At 36.2% G+C, this 15,075-nt stretch overlaps 1 protein-coding gene across 3 annotated transcripts in view; it reads left to right on the plus strand.

The window, feature by feature from the left end:
* Window positions 1-15,075, plus strand: part of LOC117168927 (Fanconi anemia group I protein) — a 426,852-nt gene that overhangs the window by 157,428 nt on the left and 254,349 nt on the right. For 2 of the 3 annotated variants that reach the window (XM_033354903.1, XM_033354913.1), the window contains exons 8-9: window positions 10,624-10,964; window positions 11,042-11,174. The exons of the other annotated variant lie outside the window; for it this stretch is intronic. In XM_033354903.1, the coding sequence (XP_033210794.1) occupies window positions 10,624-10,964; window positions 11,042-11,174 (474 nt within the window). The remainder of the gene's footprint in view (window positions 1-10,623; window positions 10,965-11,041; window positions 11,175-15,075) is intronic. 3 annotated transcript variants of the gene reach the window in all.

Consider the following 15,075-nt stretch of genomic DNA (forward strand, 5'->3'; position numbering starts at 1 on the left):
GACCCACTTCAATATCTTTCTTACCCAAATATAGTTATTTGGCACGTATTAAAAAATCCTCATGTTCTTTTTAAACAGGATTTTATCGTGGAATTTCGTAAGGGTTTTTATATTCCGCGAGTATGAATTCAGTTCATCGCGGATTTTCTTGTGTAATCCTGTAAGGATGTTACACAACTAAAATTCTCTGAAATTATGGTCTGTTAAACTCCTCAAGAGAACAGCTATCAACTATTCTAAAATAGGCCGATGGCACGACGCTTCTATTATAACTATGGTTGTCATCCATTCATAATATTTTGATTTTTATTTAATTTGAATTTTCGTGCGCCAGTGGCGACATTTGCTAAATCGATACATCCATAGGTCGATTTGTTGTTACTGGTGCCACAGCGCACATTAGGGCGAAATGAAAAAACGATTTTTGAATTTTTTAAAAAAATGTTATAAAGCTGCAAATAGCGAAAAAAATGTTGATATTTTGCATTTCCTTTTTAGTTCTCTATGAAAAATGTTCTCAGTGGAATCAGGTCTCAGGTTTGATGCAAAAGGGACGGTGGAATAAAAAAAATTGTAGACATGTCAAAGTATTTGTTATAAACCAATATTTGCAACATATAATCAGTATGATGGATTATGTTTTCGTGATGTATATTTATGCATCGAAATCGCTCGTTCAGAGCTACGAGAAATGTGATCATGACAATGTGGTAGCCGATATCATTTTTTAACTTTATCAGCAAATAATATGAGCAAATTCACGATCTGAACTGTTTTCGGCATAAACAAACTGAATTTTCTTCTGATTGTCTTAAAATCTCATTGTTGTCTGATATAATTCGTCAAATATTTTAAGAATTATTATAAACAAATGCATGGTTTGAACAGTTTGTGGCCTATATTCCCCTACCCCTCAGTCGGAAGAAGAGGAATCGCGGAGATTGCCGGAACCAAGGTAAAGGGCTCCCATCCAACCAAACTTGGCTTCAGAACGCGCCAGAAACGACTAACCAGTCCATGCCGCGGGAAGATGTCATTGAGGAGCTTAACCTCCCCCAACAGCTTGGTCAGGTCCTACCAGACCTGGTGAGTTATTCTTCCCCGGCAGATGTCTCCACCTTGGAGAACGAGGAGCTCAAAGCTCTTGGGGAAGTTTTGCGGAACCTAAGAATTAATCTTCCGCCATAGGAGACGTCCCCGCCACGTCCCGAGTCACACAGCCCATCTGCGGGTACTCCAGGTATTCATCCCTTAGGGGAGGAGAACCTTCCACGAGTGCGAAGCCTACAAGGAAGCGGGTACATGAGCCCGGGGTAAGCCTAACTCTCCCTCGAAAGAATTTCAGCGAGAAAAAGACGCACTAGGAAGTCGAGACCTTACCTCTCACCTCGGGGATCACCTCGTTAGCAGCAGATTTTAACCGAAATATACCGACGATAACCCCTACTGGCCGTTTTCTCAAGAAAGTCTCACGAATGGGACCCCGTTCATCCAAGGACCTACCAGACGCCCAAAAGACTGAATTCGGTTATCGCCCGTCATCATCCAGCTACCATGTGCAGAAACCTTTTCGACCATTGATTAATCTTTCTCTTCCAAACCTCTGAATTTATCATAACTTATAAGTCATCGAATAAATGTTTTCTGGTTCCATACTGAAATAAAAATTTCTTATCAATTTTTTGGTGCACAGCAAAACCCGATTGCGCGTAACTCCACCTTCGATTATTCTTCGGAAACTTCAGAGCCTTTTCATGGATTCCCACCTGAAGAACAGGTCTGTTCAGTGGTTACCAGGAATCAGCCAGTTGTAGTCATGGCAGATGACACCCCCATATCGACAGGGGGATCCCCTGGGGAAGAGGACAATTTCCTACTTATGATATGTCCTCAAACGACGTTCCGAATACTACGACGAATGCATACCTGCTAATCCTACCATTGATTGGAACAATGGCTCTGTCAACCTCAGGTGCATTCACGGGTGTTCTGCCGTCTTCGTCACGAACTAATCGGCCAGGTAGCCTTTTGCCCGTGATCCCAAGCCTAAGTTCCGGAAATACAAATATATAGGGTAAATCCGGGATATGTAACCCGTCGGGAAATATGGCCCACTTTCTAGATATATAACTTATGTTTATGTGATTTGAGCGCCACCTCGAGGAAAACAGTGTTTTATTGTGCAATGAAAAAGGTGAGAGCAAAAATGTGTTCGTTCATGCGTTTTCTGTTCATAATAATTGACCACTATTCTAAAAATAAAGAGCAAGCAGGCCGAAAGTTGTTCTAGTGGCTCATAAATGTTGCATTAAAGTCAAAATACCAACGGATTTTGGTTTGAATAACATAACATCCAAATTTAATGAGGTTTCTTGACATATTATCTCTTTAAAATTGACTTTAAATGGATATTTTCCGAACAATTGGGACATACGCCTTACTATTTTTCGGGGAACACGCCCTGCCCATAATCTGGGTCGGGGAGCTTATTATATAAATACTTGTTAATATTTATCAATTGGGATTCAATATTTATCAATATTTAACAATTTTAAAAAACCTGAGGCATGAAAAGGTTACTATAAAAAAAGTATAAGCACATGGAGCGAGGACTGTAAAAATAAACAGTAAAAAGCAGAAGCCCAAAACCCTCAATAATTACACGATAGAGGAAAATACAATATCATCGTCAAGAAAGTGAACGAAAATTCCGAGGAGAAAGTTGATTTTGAAAGACATGGGCAACGAAATGTCAGCCTTTGAATGCGAGAAAAATGTAAAAAAGTGCAAAAAAAAGTTCTGCGCAAGTCTCTGAAGATTTCTCGACCAGCTGATTTGACAAATTTTGAAAATCATTCAATGGTGCATTTCTATTGTCAAATATCACAATATTACCCTATTCGGAGGATTATTCCATAGCGTTCTCAGGATCATCCTGAATGCACCCGAACGTCACGACAAGCATTTAGGGTAATATTCACCTACCGCTTAGCTGTTTTCAAACCCAGGAGGCCAGATGAACACGCCTGCACCTAGAAATAGCTTAATAATCGCACCACCTGTCTATCTAGGAAGCTAACCGAATTTAACTACATGGTTATTAACCGGGATGTAATCAATTGCTATCTCAATAGTAACACTAGCGGAATTCTCGGGTAACTATCCGGCCTTTAACCAAGGAACCTTTCCGGCTGCTCCTTCCGCAACCTTTCCGGAAACTTATGAGGGGGGCTATACAACTCTTCCATCTGCAAACTACCTGGCAGCTTGTCAGGGAGCCTACCCAGTTGCTGTCGTACACCCTGGAACCTAATAGGCTCTCTATCCAGCAACCGATCTACCCACCTATCCGGAAGCCTGCCCGACCGAGTATCCAGGGGCAACTTAGGGAATGTAAATATTTGTCTTCACGGGATCTTTCTATCTTTTTGGCATGTGTTTCGAGAATTCCTTTGAGGCATTCAACGAGTGAATCTGATTACGATAGTCTGGGTAAGTATCGTGAGCTTCCAGCACTTTTTCTTCGTAGCGTTGAGGCCCTATTCATCAATATGCGCTTAAGGAATCTATAGATGTGTTTTTACATCGAAAGAGACTACTGTATAAGAGACTCCCTTTAAAGAGACCCCCAGAGCTCCGAACAGATTTTGGTTATAGCTCTGATGGAACTAATTCACCATACGAGAGTGGAGCCTTCAAGAACGTCTGTCAAGTGTTGACATTGCCTGGGTTATTATCTTAATGACGCCGTGTGTCTAGAAAGTAGATTTAGCCACACTCGAAGCGTCTTTCATGTACCAAGGTAAAGAATCCATTTCTGTCAGCCTCGGGGGTAATATAATGAACCCCGTGAACCGTTAATTCTGAGATTACCCTGGATTTATGACCAGAAGGTGTATATGGGGCTCTCCTTAAAAGACGTCCGTAGCTGGAGGGCCGTGGGGGTACCAAAATTTGACGAAAGTGGACTAGAAGGGAGGGGGGTCAATCCATTTTCAGACGTACAATTTTTCAAATTCAATCATTTTCATGTAATGTGGTACATTTCTTAAAATTTCTCTATCTGTGGCTATCGAACCGAGAGAAACTGGGAGAATGCCCGGAGGGAAATATTACACCGGTAGCTTTCTCGCATTGCATAAATCGCGCGTTTCGTAGCGCTGTGTGCCCGAACAACCAATCGCCAAATCGGTAGTTACTTGGGATTGGTTGACCGCCCACATTACGTTGCGTGTGCGAGCCTACTATTTAGCATTTTTGACCGTTCTCGAGGTTCTGTAGTCTCATGTAGTCTGGACTCTCCTTTATGTGCAATTCATAAAACACGTTATCGAGGCCGTTACTAAGTAAATAAGCATGTCAATTCTAAATAGACGCATTAATCTATCATTTGTGTGGATACGTATCGATTAAGCAAATTGAAGTTTCCCAAAGAAAAAGGAGCCAATCCACATTTTCCTTCTTTGATAGAAAATACAGAAAAACGTTTTCTTGAACTGAATTGGAGTTACGAATTGAACTCGACCTAATTTACGCTAAAAAAGCCATCCAGACTCGACGTAAATTAAAAAATACGGTCATTTTGAGGTTATCTAGATCACATGTTAACTACAGGCTGTCACTTCCTACATTCAACAGGTTATTCAAGACACGATAGCTACTGTAAAAATAACAGATACATATTTTTTCTGTAAGTGAAAACATACATTATTTCCTTATCCCGTGTTTCAGAAAAAGAAAAGCTTTAATTTTTTGTTTGAAAATAAAACTCTTTCTGTAACTTAGAGGTTATATTAGTTTAACGGAAAATATTTTTCAACGAACTAAAGTGTTCCAAAGTTCAAAATAATCTTCGGGTTCTAAATTAAAAAAAAAAGATAAATTTGATTGCTAAAAGGTGGACTGGAATGGAAGCTTCTAATGTGTCCCCTAAGGGTTTACATTTTTCTTGCACCTTCTTCTTTATTCCTTTACACGCCCCCCACACACTTACTTGGTGGAAGATGGATCTACAGTTTAAGGTGGGTTCCCAACCACCAAGAGCAACAGCTTTAAGTACTTAGAGAAAACCTTTTTCTCTAGAGGTACCGGTTCCACGACTCTCCGGAGATGAACAACTCCCTTGCTAGGCTAGTGTTCACCGTATGGGCCGCCGAGGCTCTTCCAGAGTGCGAGGAGGGAATCGAACCCGCAAGCCCACGGAGTGGATCCAAAGCCTGCGCTTTAGCCCCCACGACCATCGTCCCACTTTAAAATGTAGACTGTATTAGACAAAAAAAATTTTCAAAATTAAGCAAATTTCCAAACTACCTAAGATTTTTTTCTAAACGACGGGTAACACAAGAGAGTATGAAAATAGAAAATAAAGAGACTTAAGCAGTTTATTTGTAATATGTATAAACTTTACATGTTTCTAAATTTCGCGTGACATGACATGCGACTGTGATAACAAAAATAATTTTAAAAAAAGCCTTTAAAAATGTATACATAAGAGAAAAAAATATGGTGAAAATTACTATTTTTACGATTAATTTGAGCTCGAATCATTACCAGTTTGAATAATTACTTTCCAGCTTTATCCTAAAATAGAAGTTTAGTCTGATCAGACAAAAAGCTTTTAGAAGAAACTCTGAAGTCACTGTTTAGAATCTTCAACTCTAAAAAATTAAACTCTTCTTTTGATTTTGGTTTTTATCAACGCAATATATGTGATATTTATGTATCTAAAAATTTTCTTAAATTGTCTTCATATTATATAAATTTTTTTAAACTTTAGTTTGGGACAGGTGTGTAACAAAACATTTTTCTTACTTTTTTATTTATAATTTTTGAACGAAATTATCTAAAATGTTGCAACTTTATCTAATTAAGCTTAAATATAATTATTTTACTGACTTTCAAAATAATTTATTATTTGATGAAAAAATGAAAAATGAGTTGTCTTGAAGTGGTCAATTTTTTATCAATCGCCCCTAGACAAATAATGTAAAAAGCTTTTTGAATCGATCTAACAGGTTAACAATACTTTTTTTAAATTAAATAAACATAGTAAAAAGTAAGACATTCTTCATTACTTCAAAGAGTACTTTTTTTATTTAATACTGTCATTGATGTATTTGCATATTTTTTTTAGTTTTACTTTTTTAATATTAACTGTACCAGAGCTGAGATTTTGTAGTGTTTACAGAATGTTATGAGCCACTCGCCATTCCGAAGCGCGGCCACCGAAAAAAACCTAAATAAATTATCCAAGTTTCAGTGGATGGCCCGAACGTCAATTTCAAACTTCATACTGACCTGTCACATCTAATGAAAGATTTTAAAGGGAATCAATGTTTCTAGAAATGGGTGGCTGAGGATTGCACGTAGTTCATGGTTCTTTTATATTAGGACTGGAGTAAATAAAGCTTGATGGACGCTCGTTAGTTTCTCACGTTCTGCTTATAACCTCTTTAAAAATGTACCCGCGCGTAGAGCCGATTATATGATTTTTACAAAATCTAATCTTTTCCCAAGCAAGTTTTGTATTACTCGATGGATTAAAACTGCTCCTGTGGCTGAAAAGGCGTAGACAATTCTGCCTCATTTAACTGAGTACGTAAAGTGTGCTATCAGAGATAAAAAAAAGTTCGTAAAACCGCCAGTTTTGAAACTGTGTCTAAATGTTTGAAAGACGAATTACTTGGACCGAAATTGGCTTTCTTCCAGTCATTAGCTTTACTTTTACAACCTTTTATTTTAGACTTCCAATCTGAATCCCCTATGGCTCCTTTTATGTACGAAGATCTGTGTACGCTAGTGTATTCTATTCTTGCACGCTGTGTGAGGAAAGACGTAATTGAAAATGCAGTGGAGCCGTACGATAAAATAATTTGTCTGAAAAATCTAATATTTTATTTGCAAAGAATATTGACTTGGGGGTTTCTACTAAAAACGAAATTTTCAAACTTAAGAGTATATAAAGTTACAAATTCTTCAGTTTCATCAAGAATGTAGATGTATTCTTTTTTGTATACTGCAAAAGATTTTCGAAAAGTCTATTGAAGTATTCTTTCACCAAAGCCATAACATGTTTTAATCCCATTCTTATTTCTAAGGACGTACAGATTGCGAAAAGAAGATTGTCGATAATTTAAAACAAGTTACCTGAGTATATAATCTTCTAAGTTAGTTAGAGTTGTAACAATCTGTGATTTTATGTTTATAGGACTCTCCCTAATAATCATAAGTTATATTCCTAAATATAAATATAAAAGTAAAATAATATAAAATGTTATACTATTAAAATACTTTACGTATAAATATGTTGAGTTCAGCTTGCAAATAATTGTTAACTGAACCTGTTTCGATGATTTCGATGATTTCATGAGAAACCGGGATTTTGCATCAACTTGTGTAAACTGTATTCGATTTCGGAAAACGCTATTCATACTCTACGCCGAATTCAAGACTTGATCAATAAATTGGAAAACGTGAGTATTTTCTCAACCCTGGATTTACGTACGTGATATTGGCCAGTGCCCCTATATCTAGACTTACAGAAATATACGGCTTTTGACGTACCACATAGGGGCACTATAGTTTGCTCGAAAAATTGGCAAGAGCACCTTCTGCACCTCAACCTGGTCTTCGAGAGGTTAGACTACTTGGGTCATCTGATCTCAAGAAAATAACACAAAGGTCTTGCCCTGCAGCGTTTTATATTTTCATCCTGATGAAAAGGCATTAGTTTTATGTAAAATTTTCCTTCGTCGCTCCTCATCAAATCTCCACGTCTTTGCGTTAATAGGGGTATGGTTTAAGTTTATTTTCAGTACTGATCTTCCTCGAGGAAGATATTTTTTTTAAAACACTCCAGATGTGATAAATAGGATTTTGAAGTTGGGGTTCGATTTTGATTTAAATCGTATGTGTACAGTTTGACGTGTACAGCTTGATGTGTGGAGTTTAACGTGTGCGGTTAAATGTATGCAGATTAACGCGTGCAGCTTAATCTGTGCAGCTTCCCGTGTGCAACTTAAATTTTATTTTACATCATTACAGTACTAGGCTCAGCACAACCTTTATACCGATTTCGGCGCAGCACACGCGCCAAACTGGAAGTTAGTACAGGTAGTTAGGTAGTTAGTACAGCGCTTGTGTGCAAGTAGCACGCCTGCTGTCTAAAAACGGTGCAGCAGCTGTGCCAAACGAATTTACTATAAACAAACTTTAATGATATTTACAATCAGTTGTAATTTCACGCGCAGTGTATTTTCAAATCTAAAAGTATAACTTGTTAAGTTTATCAAACTCACACATGAATTCGCGATCTAGTATAATTTAACTTTGTGAAAAATCAAATTATTCTATCAGTGTAGCACGTGATAAATTTATATGGGCGAATAAATTTAATTGAGCTTGTGAATTAACATTTTTGTAGTAGTTTCTGTCCCTAGCTTGATTTCACAGACGGATAGTGTTTTTTGCGGCTTGGCATTCTGAGAAGTTACGTGCAGGACATAAATCGACAATCCATCAACAAACTGACAGAGAGAAGCTTTAAAAGGGCGAAACTGCAAAGCTCTAAATCTCAACCTTTGATACGGACAAGAAGAAAAATAAAGAATGTTAATCTGTTTTTGAATTTTAACTCAACTTTTTAGTATTGTCATTAAGTGTAGGAAACAATCAAAAATTGCAAATTGCAAAATTGTTTATTTGGAGACCTGAGAGACGAAAATTCAGACAAGTGAAAAATGGTAATTAGGAAATGATAAATTTGAAAGTCTGCGATACGGAACGTAGATAATTAAGATTGGTAATTGACAATACCATAGACCATACAAAGAGCAGATAATTGAAAGTGGCAAACTGTTTTTTAAATTTGACTAAACTATTTGATATTTTTTTATACACTCCCCCTCTACCTGCCAGCCTCCTTTCTTGAGCATCAGACGTAATAAGAAAATTACAAATTATACATTGGGAAAACAGAAAGACGAAACGGCAACTAAGAAATTATAAACTTGAATACCTGAGGTACGAAAGGTAGATAATAAAAAATGGCAATTAGTTTTTTTTTTATTTTGCCTTAACTACTTATAGTTTTTATATTTCCTACTTCACTTTTCCCTTTTTGAGAATAAGATACAGTAAAAAGCAGAAAATTAGAGGTCGATATTTGAACATGGGAATTAAGAATTAACCTGAGATACGGAAGGCAGGTATTAAAACTGTCAATCTATTTTTTAGTTTTTTTCCTTTAACTATTCAAGTCTTATAAACCTATCGCTTCTTGAGCATCAGACACAAAAAGAAGCAAAAATTATAAATTATCAATTTGGGAGATCGAAGGTAAACTAAGAAATTCTTATTCTGAGGACCATGTGATACGGAAGGCAGATATTTAAAAGAAACAAAGTTATCGTTATTGCAAAATTATGATATGTAAACCTGAGATACGAAAAAATGGAACCAAGTAAAAGTATAAATTTATAAATTTAATACTGACTTGCCGAATTGTAAAAAACAACAAAACTATATAGTTAAATTTTTTTAAATTATTGTCGCACAAAATGAGCATGTTCTGCTGCTTGCAGATTGACCGTAATATCTATATTTTCGAGTGATGTCCAACATTCTATGCTGGATTGCGCCTACTCGAAAAGAAAGATCACGTTTATGCAACCAGCAGAATACGCTTTACATTTTGCGTGTCTCCGCCAGAAAAATACAGTGCACTCCTTCTTGCTATTCAGTATAATATTTGAACTTGAAATTATAAAAAGCAGACACACAAAATAGCAATGGTAATAATGATAAAAAATTCTGGAGTAATTCTGGATAAAAATTTCTGGAAAAATTTCTTGCTGGTGCTTTTAATACTTCTATTAAGTTGTTCATTTCGAATTTGGTTTGACTTTTTTTATGCTACTTTTAAAAAATGTTTTAAGTTTTTTTAATTTTGTATCCGTATCTCAGGTCTCATTTTTCGTTCCGTTTCTAAGGTTCCTAATATATAATTTGTAATTTTTGTTTTTATTCTGTCTCCTATGCTTAGAAAAGGAGTATAAAGAACATAAGAATACTAAATATTTTTTAGACAAAATTTAAAAACAGATTGCTAATTTCAATTATCTTCATTCCGTATCGCTCACTTTTAAATTTGTAACTTCTGAATTACCATTTTTATTTGTCTGACTTCTCGCCTCTCAAGTCTCCAATCATATAACTTTGAAATTTCCAAGGTTCGTTGCATCTTAGTAAAAACACTAAAAAGTGTAGTTAAAACTCAACAAAAGATTGCCATTTTTTATTTTTATGCTTTTCCATATAATATGTTCAGATTTCTAACTTTGGATATAAATCTTTGAAGGCTGCTATTATATTATAGCCATATAGAACAATATTTAATTTGACATAAAAAAATGTCTTAGGGAAAAAGTGAAATGTACCAAAATGTACCGTCGCGTTTAGCACTGCTTATGTGCTAGTAGGTACGCCTGCTGTGCCGAACTTCTTTCTGAATTTCAATCAATTTGATCAATGTTATATAATGAATTGATCAATGTTATAGTTCTGTACAAGTTATAATAAAAACAACTTTTTAAGGACTTCATATATTCAAATATTTATTTATAGACTGCTTAGCCTTCCTCTGCCAAAAATTAACTATGACAGTTCTGGACAACAAAATATTAGTCGTGGGCTTACTGGAGCAGTTACTCTCTATACCAGGAGGTGTAGCAATGCAAGTTCTATACGCAATACTTCCTATAACAAAGATAAGCAACTCAATAAGAGATACTGTTGTCCTCGTACTAAGAAAAGCATTAACGACCAGAGATACTTATACGCGCCAAATGGCAGTACTCGGATTTCTACAGTTATTAAAGAATCTCAAGGTGTCTTCCCTATGTGCCTTAAGCCAAGGAAATTCCTCTTCTACTACGTCAACATCCACTTCTTCAGTTCTCACAGAGGTTCGTAAACGCACGATTTTAATCATATTCGCTTATAAAATCTCACAAAAAGTTAAAATAATTTTTTTACCCTTTAGGCAACTCTTGAGAAAGAAATGCGTAATGTAACACAGGATCCTCAATATAACCTGTCCCTTTGCCAAGAGCTATTGTCTATATTGAGAAGATGCTTCATATACGATTATCGAGTGCGTCTCTGCTTGTATGAAGGTAACCTATTTAGAATTGTGTAATATGAGGGTCTGCTGTTTGAGAATAACGCTTTACTTATTTATTGTGGTTGGGTGTCATCTACAAATTGCGTAAAAATATGTTTTCATAATGGCACAATTTATTTCAAAAATACGACTTTTACTTTCACGTAGATTAAGGCCTCGGACTTACGGCACTATTACTACTTATTAACATTTTTTTAAAAGCTCTGCAACGCTCTTTCTATTATTTGGAAGAAAATGCCACTAATGCTAATATTTTCTTCCATTGCCCTCTGTGATATCTTTGTGGTCTTTCTGAAATATTTAGAAATATTTGAAATATTTTGGAATCTTTGAAAACTATTTCAAATCCTTATGACAGCATCACCCTAAATCGCAAAGACGAATCCTTCCATTTCTGGAAATAGGATGCTCTTTTCCGGCCAAATATTGGATTACTTACTATCCATTTCAGGTTGCTCTAACATTTTGGGGTGCTCGCCGTGGATGGCTTTCTGTCTCATTTGCATTTCTATCTCTTTTATGGTTTCTGTCCTGATATTCAAAGCCTTGTCTGAGGACCAATTCAAGGGCATGTAGTAAATATCCACTTTATACATGGTGTTGTAAAGCATTCGGTTCTTCGTTCTTTCTAAGCGGGCAGTTCTGTTTAACCTTGCAATGTCGGCGTTAGACCGTTTGATGAATTCAAAGGAGTACGTGCGGACAGGGATGCCATAGTTGTTGATATCCCTAATTTTATTTGCAACCGTTAGGCTTTTCTTAACTATCGTGTCCTGAATACGCTTAGATTCAAGAATAGCCAGATATTTTTATGACTCGCCTTTCACCATTGTCTCGATTTCGTTTTAGAAATTATTCTCTAGCTCTGCAGTCCGTAATTTTCCTCTTGTTAAATTGACTGTTCTGTATTTATCTAGTCCGAACTCGATGTGGATATTATTTGAAAACTGCGTTGTAAAATCGATCACTTACTTCAGTTTCTGGTTTAAACTAGCTTATAGCTTCAGGCTCATTTTGATGTATTCTGAACCCATGAGACATGCTATTTAGTGTTTTGCTTAATGGGTTCAACGTTTAACAGAACCTTAGTGCACTAAAGCAGTTTCCTTGAAATATACCAGTCCTAATGCGTACTGCTCTAGTTATTCGTGGTTGTCTATTATCACAATACTTGATTATTGTACCCCAAAGCATCATTGCACGACTTAGGAAGTCAATGATACGTGGGCAGCTTTGGTAAATTTGTAAGACTTTAAGCAAATAGTCATGCGGCACGGAAAGAAACGCTTGCTTGTAGTCAATGTATGCCTGCAAATACTTTTGATATTTACGAGTTTGCGTCATGGAAATAGCGTCTATGGCTACTAAATCTTTACTGCATCTCGAGTTCTTACAACATCATTTTTTTTCTTCTATAAGGGCATCCGAACTAGGTGTTCGATGATTTTATGAAAACATTTTGCCAACGTAAAATGCACACTCGTCAGTTACCAGAAGCTGTGCACCTTGTCCAGACCTGGAGCTTTTCAGTTACTCGCTCTTTTCAAAATAAGTGAAACATCTAAAGCTGTGATGTTTTTTAGCTCCATTGCAGGGTTATTACTAGCTCATGTCTCCTCTAGTTAAAACCATGCAGCATCTCAATTGCTTATGTTAGTTTTTCCCAAACACCCGATCAATAGTTAGTCATGTCTTTCAAATGAGCAACTTTGGTGTCTTGCTGGTTATTTTGCTTTAGGCACAGTCCAGGATTGAACATTTTTTCATATGTCTGCAAGTTTCGGTATAATTCCCTTTTTGCACTACTTTTTTTGTACCAACGTAGTATCGCAGTAAGAACATGAAGTCTCTGCCATTCAGATTCTATAATCTCATCGAATATTGATGGTGTTAATGTCTCGATGTACCGAGGGTGGATGATTTTAGTAACATGGCTTATTAGCTTTCTGGTTCTATTTCCTTTTTAAACGGTTTTATTTAACTTGGCCTTCGTTTATGTCGGCAATCAAATCTGCTAATCGAAAATTAAGGCACCTCTTGACAAGCTAGAAACTTCTTTTTTTTAATCGACGCGTTCTCCATGACAATACACTAATCTGCAACAAAATTTTGCATTTTCCATAAATAAATATTGTTTTTTAGTGAGAATAATTTGTATAGCTATCGCGTGCGTCTATCACACACAGCGCGTACAGCTGGTATACGAATGTCTGCACAAAAGAGATAGTCAGATTACGTTAGTGTTACACACATCAGCACATATATATCAGTGTATAACTCGCGGGGATTTCGATCAAATAATTAATCAAAAATGTCTAAGTTATTCAAAAATAAACTTAAAAAGTAGAAAATAAAATGAATAAAAAATATTTTCAAAAACGTTTTTATTTTACTGTCAGTTGTTCTTATTTTTAGATTGAATACATTTTATTGATTTAGAAAAATTTTTATTATGAGTTAATGTCTGATAAAAAATCATTTCTTACTTTTTAGTAAGTTTCACATGCGGTAAGCATTAAATAAAAGCGTTTTTTTTTTTAATTTTTAATTTATTTTTTGTATTGAGTAAATCGACCCCCACTTGCACCTTGCTTTGCTAAAATTCATATCCAGCCTGATCTTCCTTGGTGGATCTCGATCCCTTTCTTGGGCGAAGAATACATTTATAGGCCTAGTTTGGTCGCCCAATTGTTATAACGGTTGCCATAGCTGCACAGCATAAATGAGTTTGCACCTTAAAGAGCGAAAGAGCGAAAAAGAGAGGCAACCTACGTTAGACCGGCTCTGGAAGAACGTCAGAAAAATGAAGTTCCATACGCACTAAGGTATGCAAGCGTATCGTACTTGCACCCTGCTGGTAGCATGTCATACCATAAAAGCCGCAAAGTGTGCATTATGCACACATTAATTTGAAAAGGTGTGAGTCAGCGAGATGTGGCTTGGACCGAAGCCCAGGGAGATCTGATTTCTTGATAAGAAAGAGGGGTGGTGATGAGGCGGCCCCAACCATCGCCCCCTCTATTGACCTGGATAATTGCCCTCAGTTCTTTCGTTAATTATAATAAAACTGGAATGCATCGAAAACCATTGTTTTCGATGCATTCCAGCAACTTGATACCTCCTGAATTATATTCCACATCGAGACTCATCCTCTCGTTCATAATATTTATATTGCTAGGTAAAATTTCTGTACTAAGTTTATTTAAATTTGCTATTCTAGCGTTAAAATCGCCCCTTATGACGATAACATGGACTGGATATTGAGAAAGAATAAACCTTGTATATTTTTTCATTTTCGCTATAAATTCGCTTACATTAAGACTTAGGTTATCATAAACTGGACCTGGTATAAAATTAACATTGTTATCCTATGTTTTGATGAATATAGAATCGTGTAGTGAGCCACTTTTCAGTTAAACAGATGATATCCTGGTAATTAATTGTGTCTAGTATGTCGGTGCAGTTCTCACATATCCCACAGTTTCAGAATATAATTCTAAATGAAGATCGTGGTCTGTGTCTTCTCTGTTATGGTTTCTCCAGATGGAGTTTTTTCAGCTGAATGTAGAGGTTTAAAAAAGGAAGATAACGTGGTACCGGATCTTGGATTTTTGGATTTTTGCTGAATAATTGTTCGGTTCAGTTGCAGTCTCGTCTGGGTATATTTCGTGGATATATTTCTGGATATCTGCTAAATTTTATCAATTATTTTTCGAACTAAAATTTCTTGAGTTGTTAAAGAGAGCTTGATTGTGTTGAGGATTGGTGAATATGATAAGTATTGGTCTTGTCCCCTCCTCTTTTCCAGTTCGTTTAGCTGCTTCAATTTTATTTTCGGTGATGTTTAAATTTGCAGAGGCAAATCACAAGTTTCAAGTAAGTCGGTATTTTCT

This window comes from Belonocnema kinseyi, chromosome 1, assembly GCF_010883055.1.
Source record: "Belonocnema kinseyi isolate 2016_QV_RU_SX_M_011 chromosome 1, B_treatae_v1, whole genome shotgun sequence".
NCBI lineage: Eukaryota > Metazoa > Arthropoda > Insecta > Hymenoptera > Cynipidae > Belonocnema > Belonocnema kinseyi.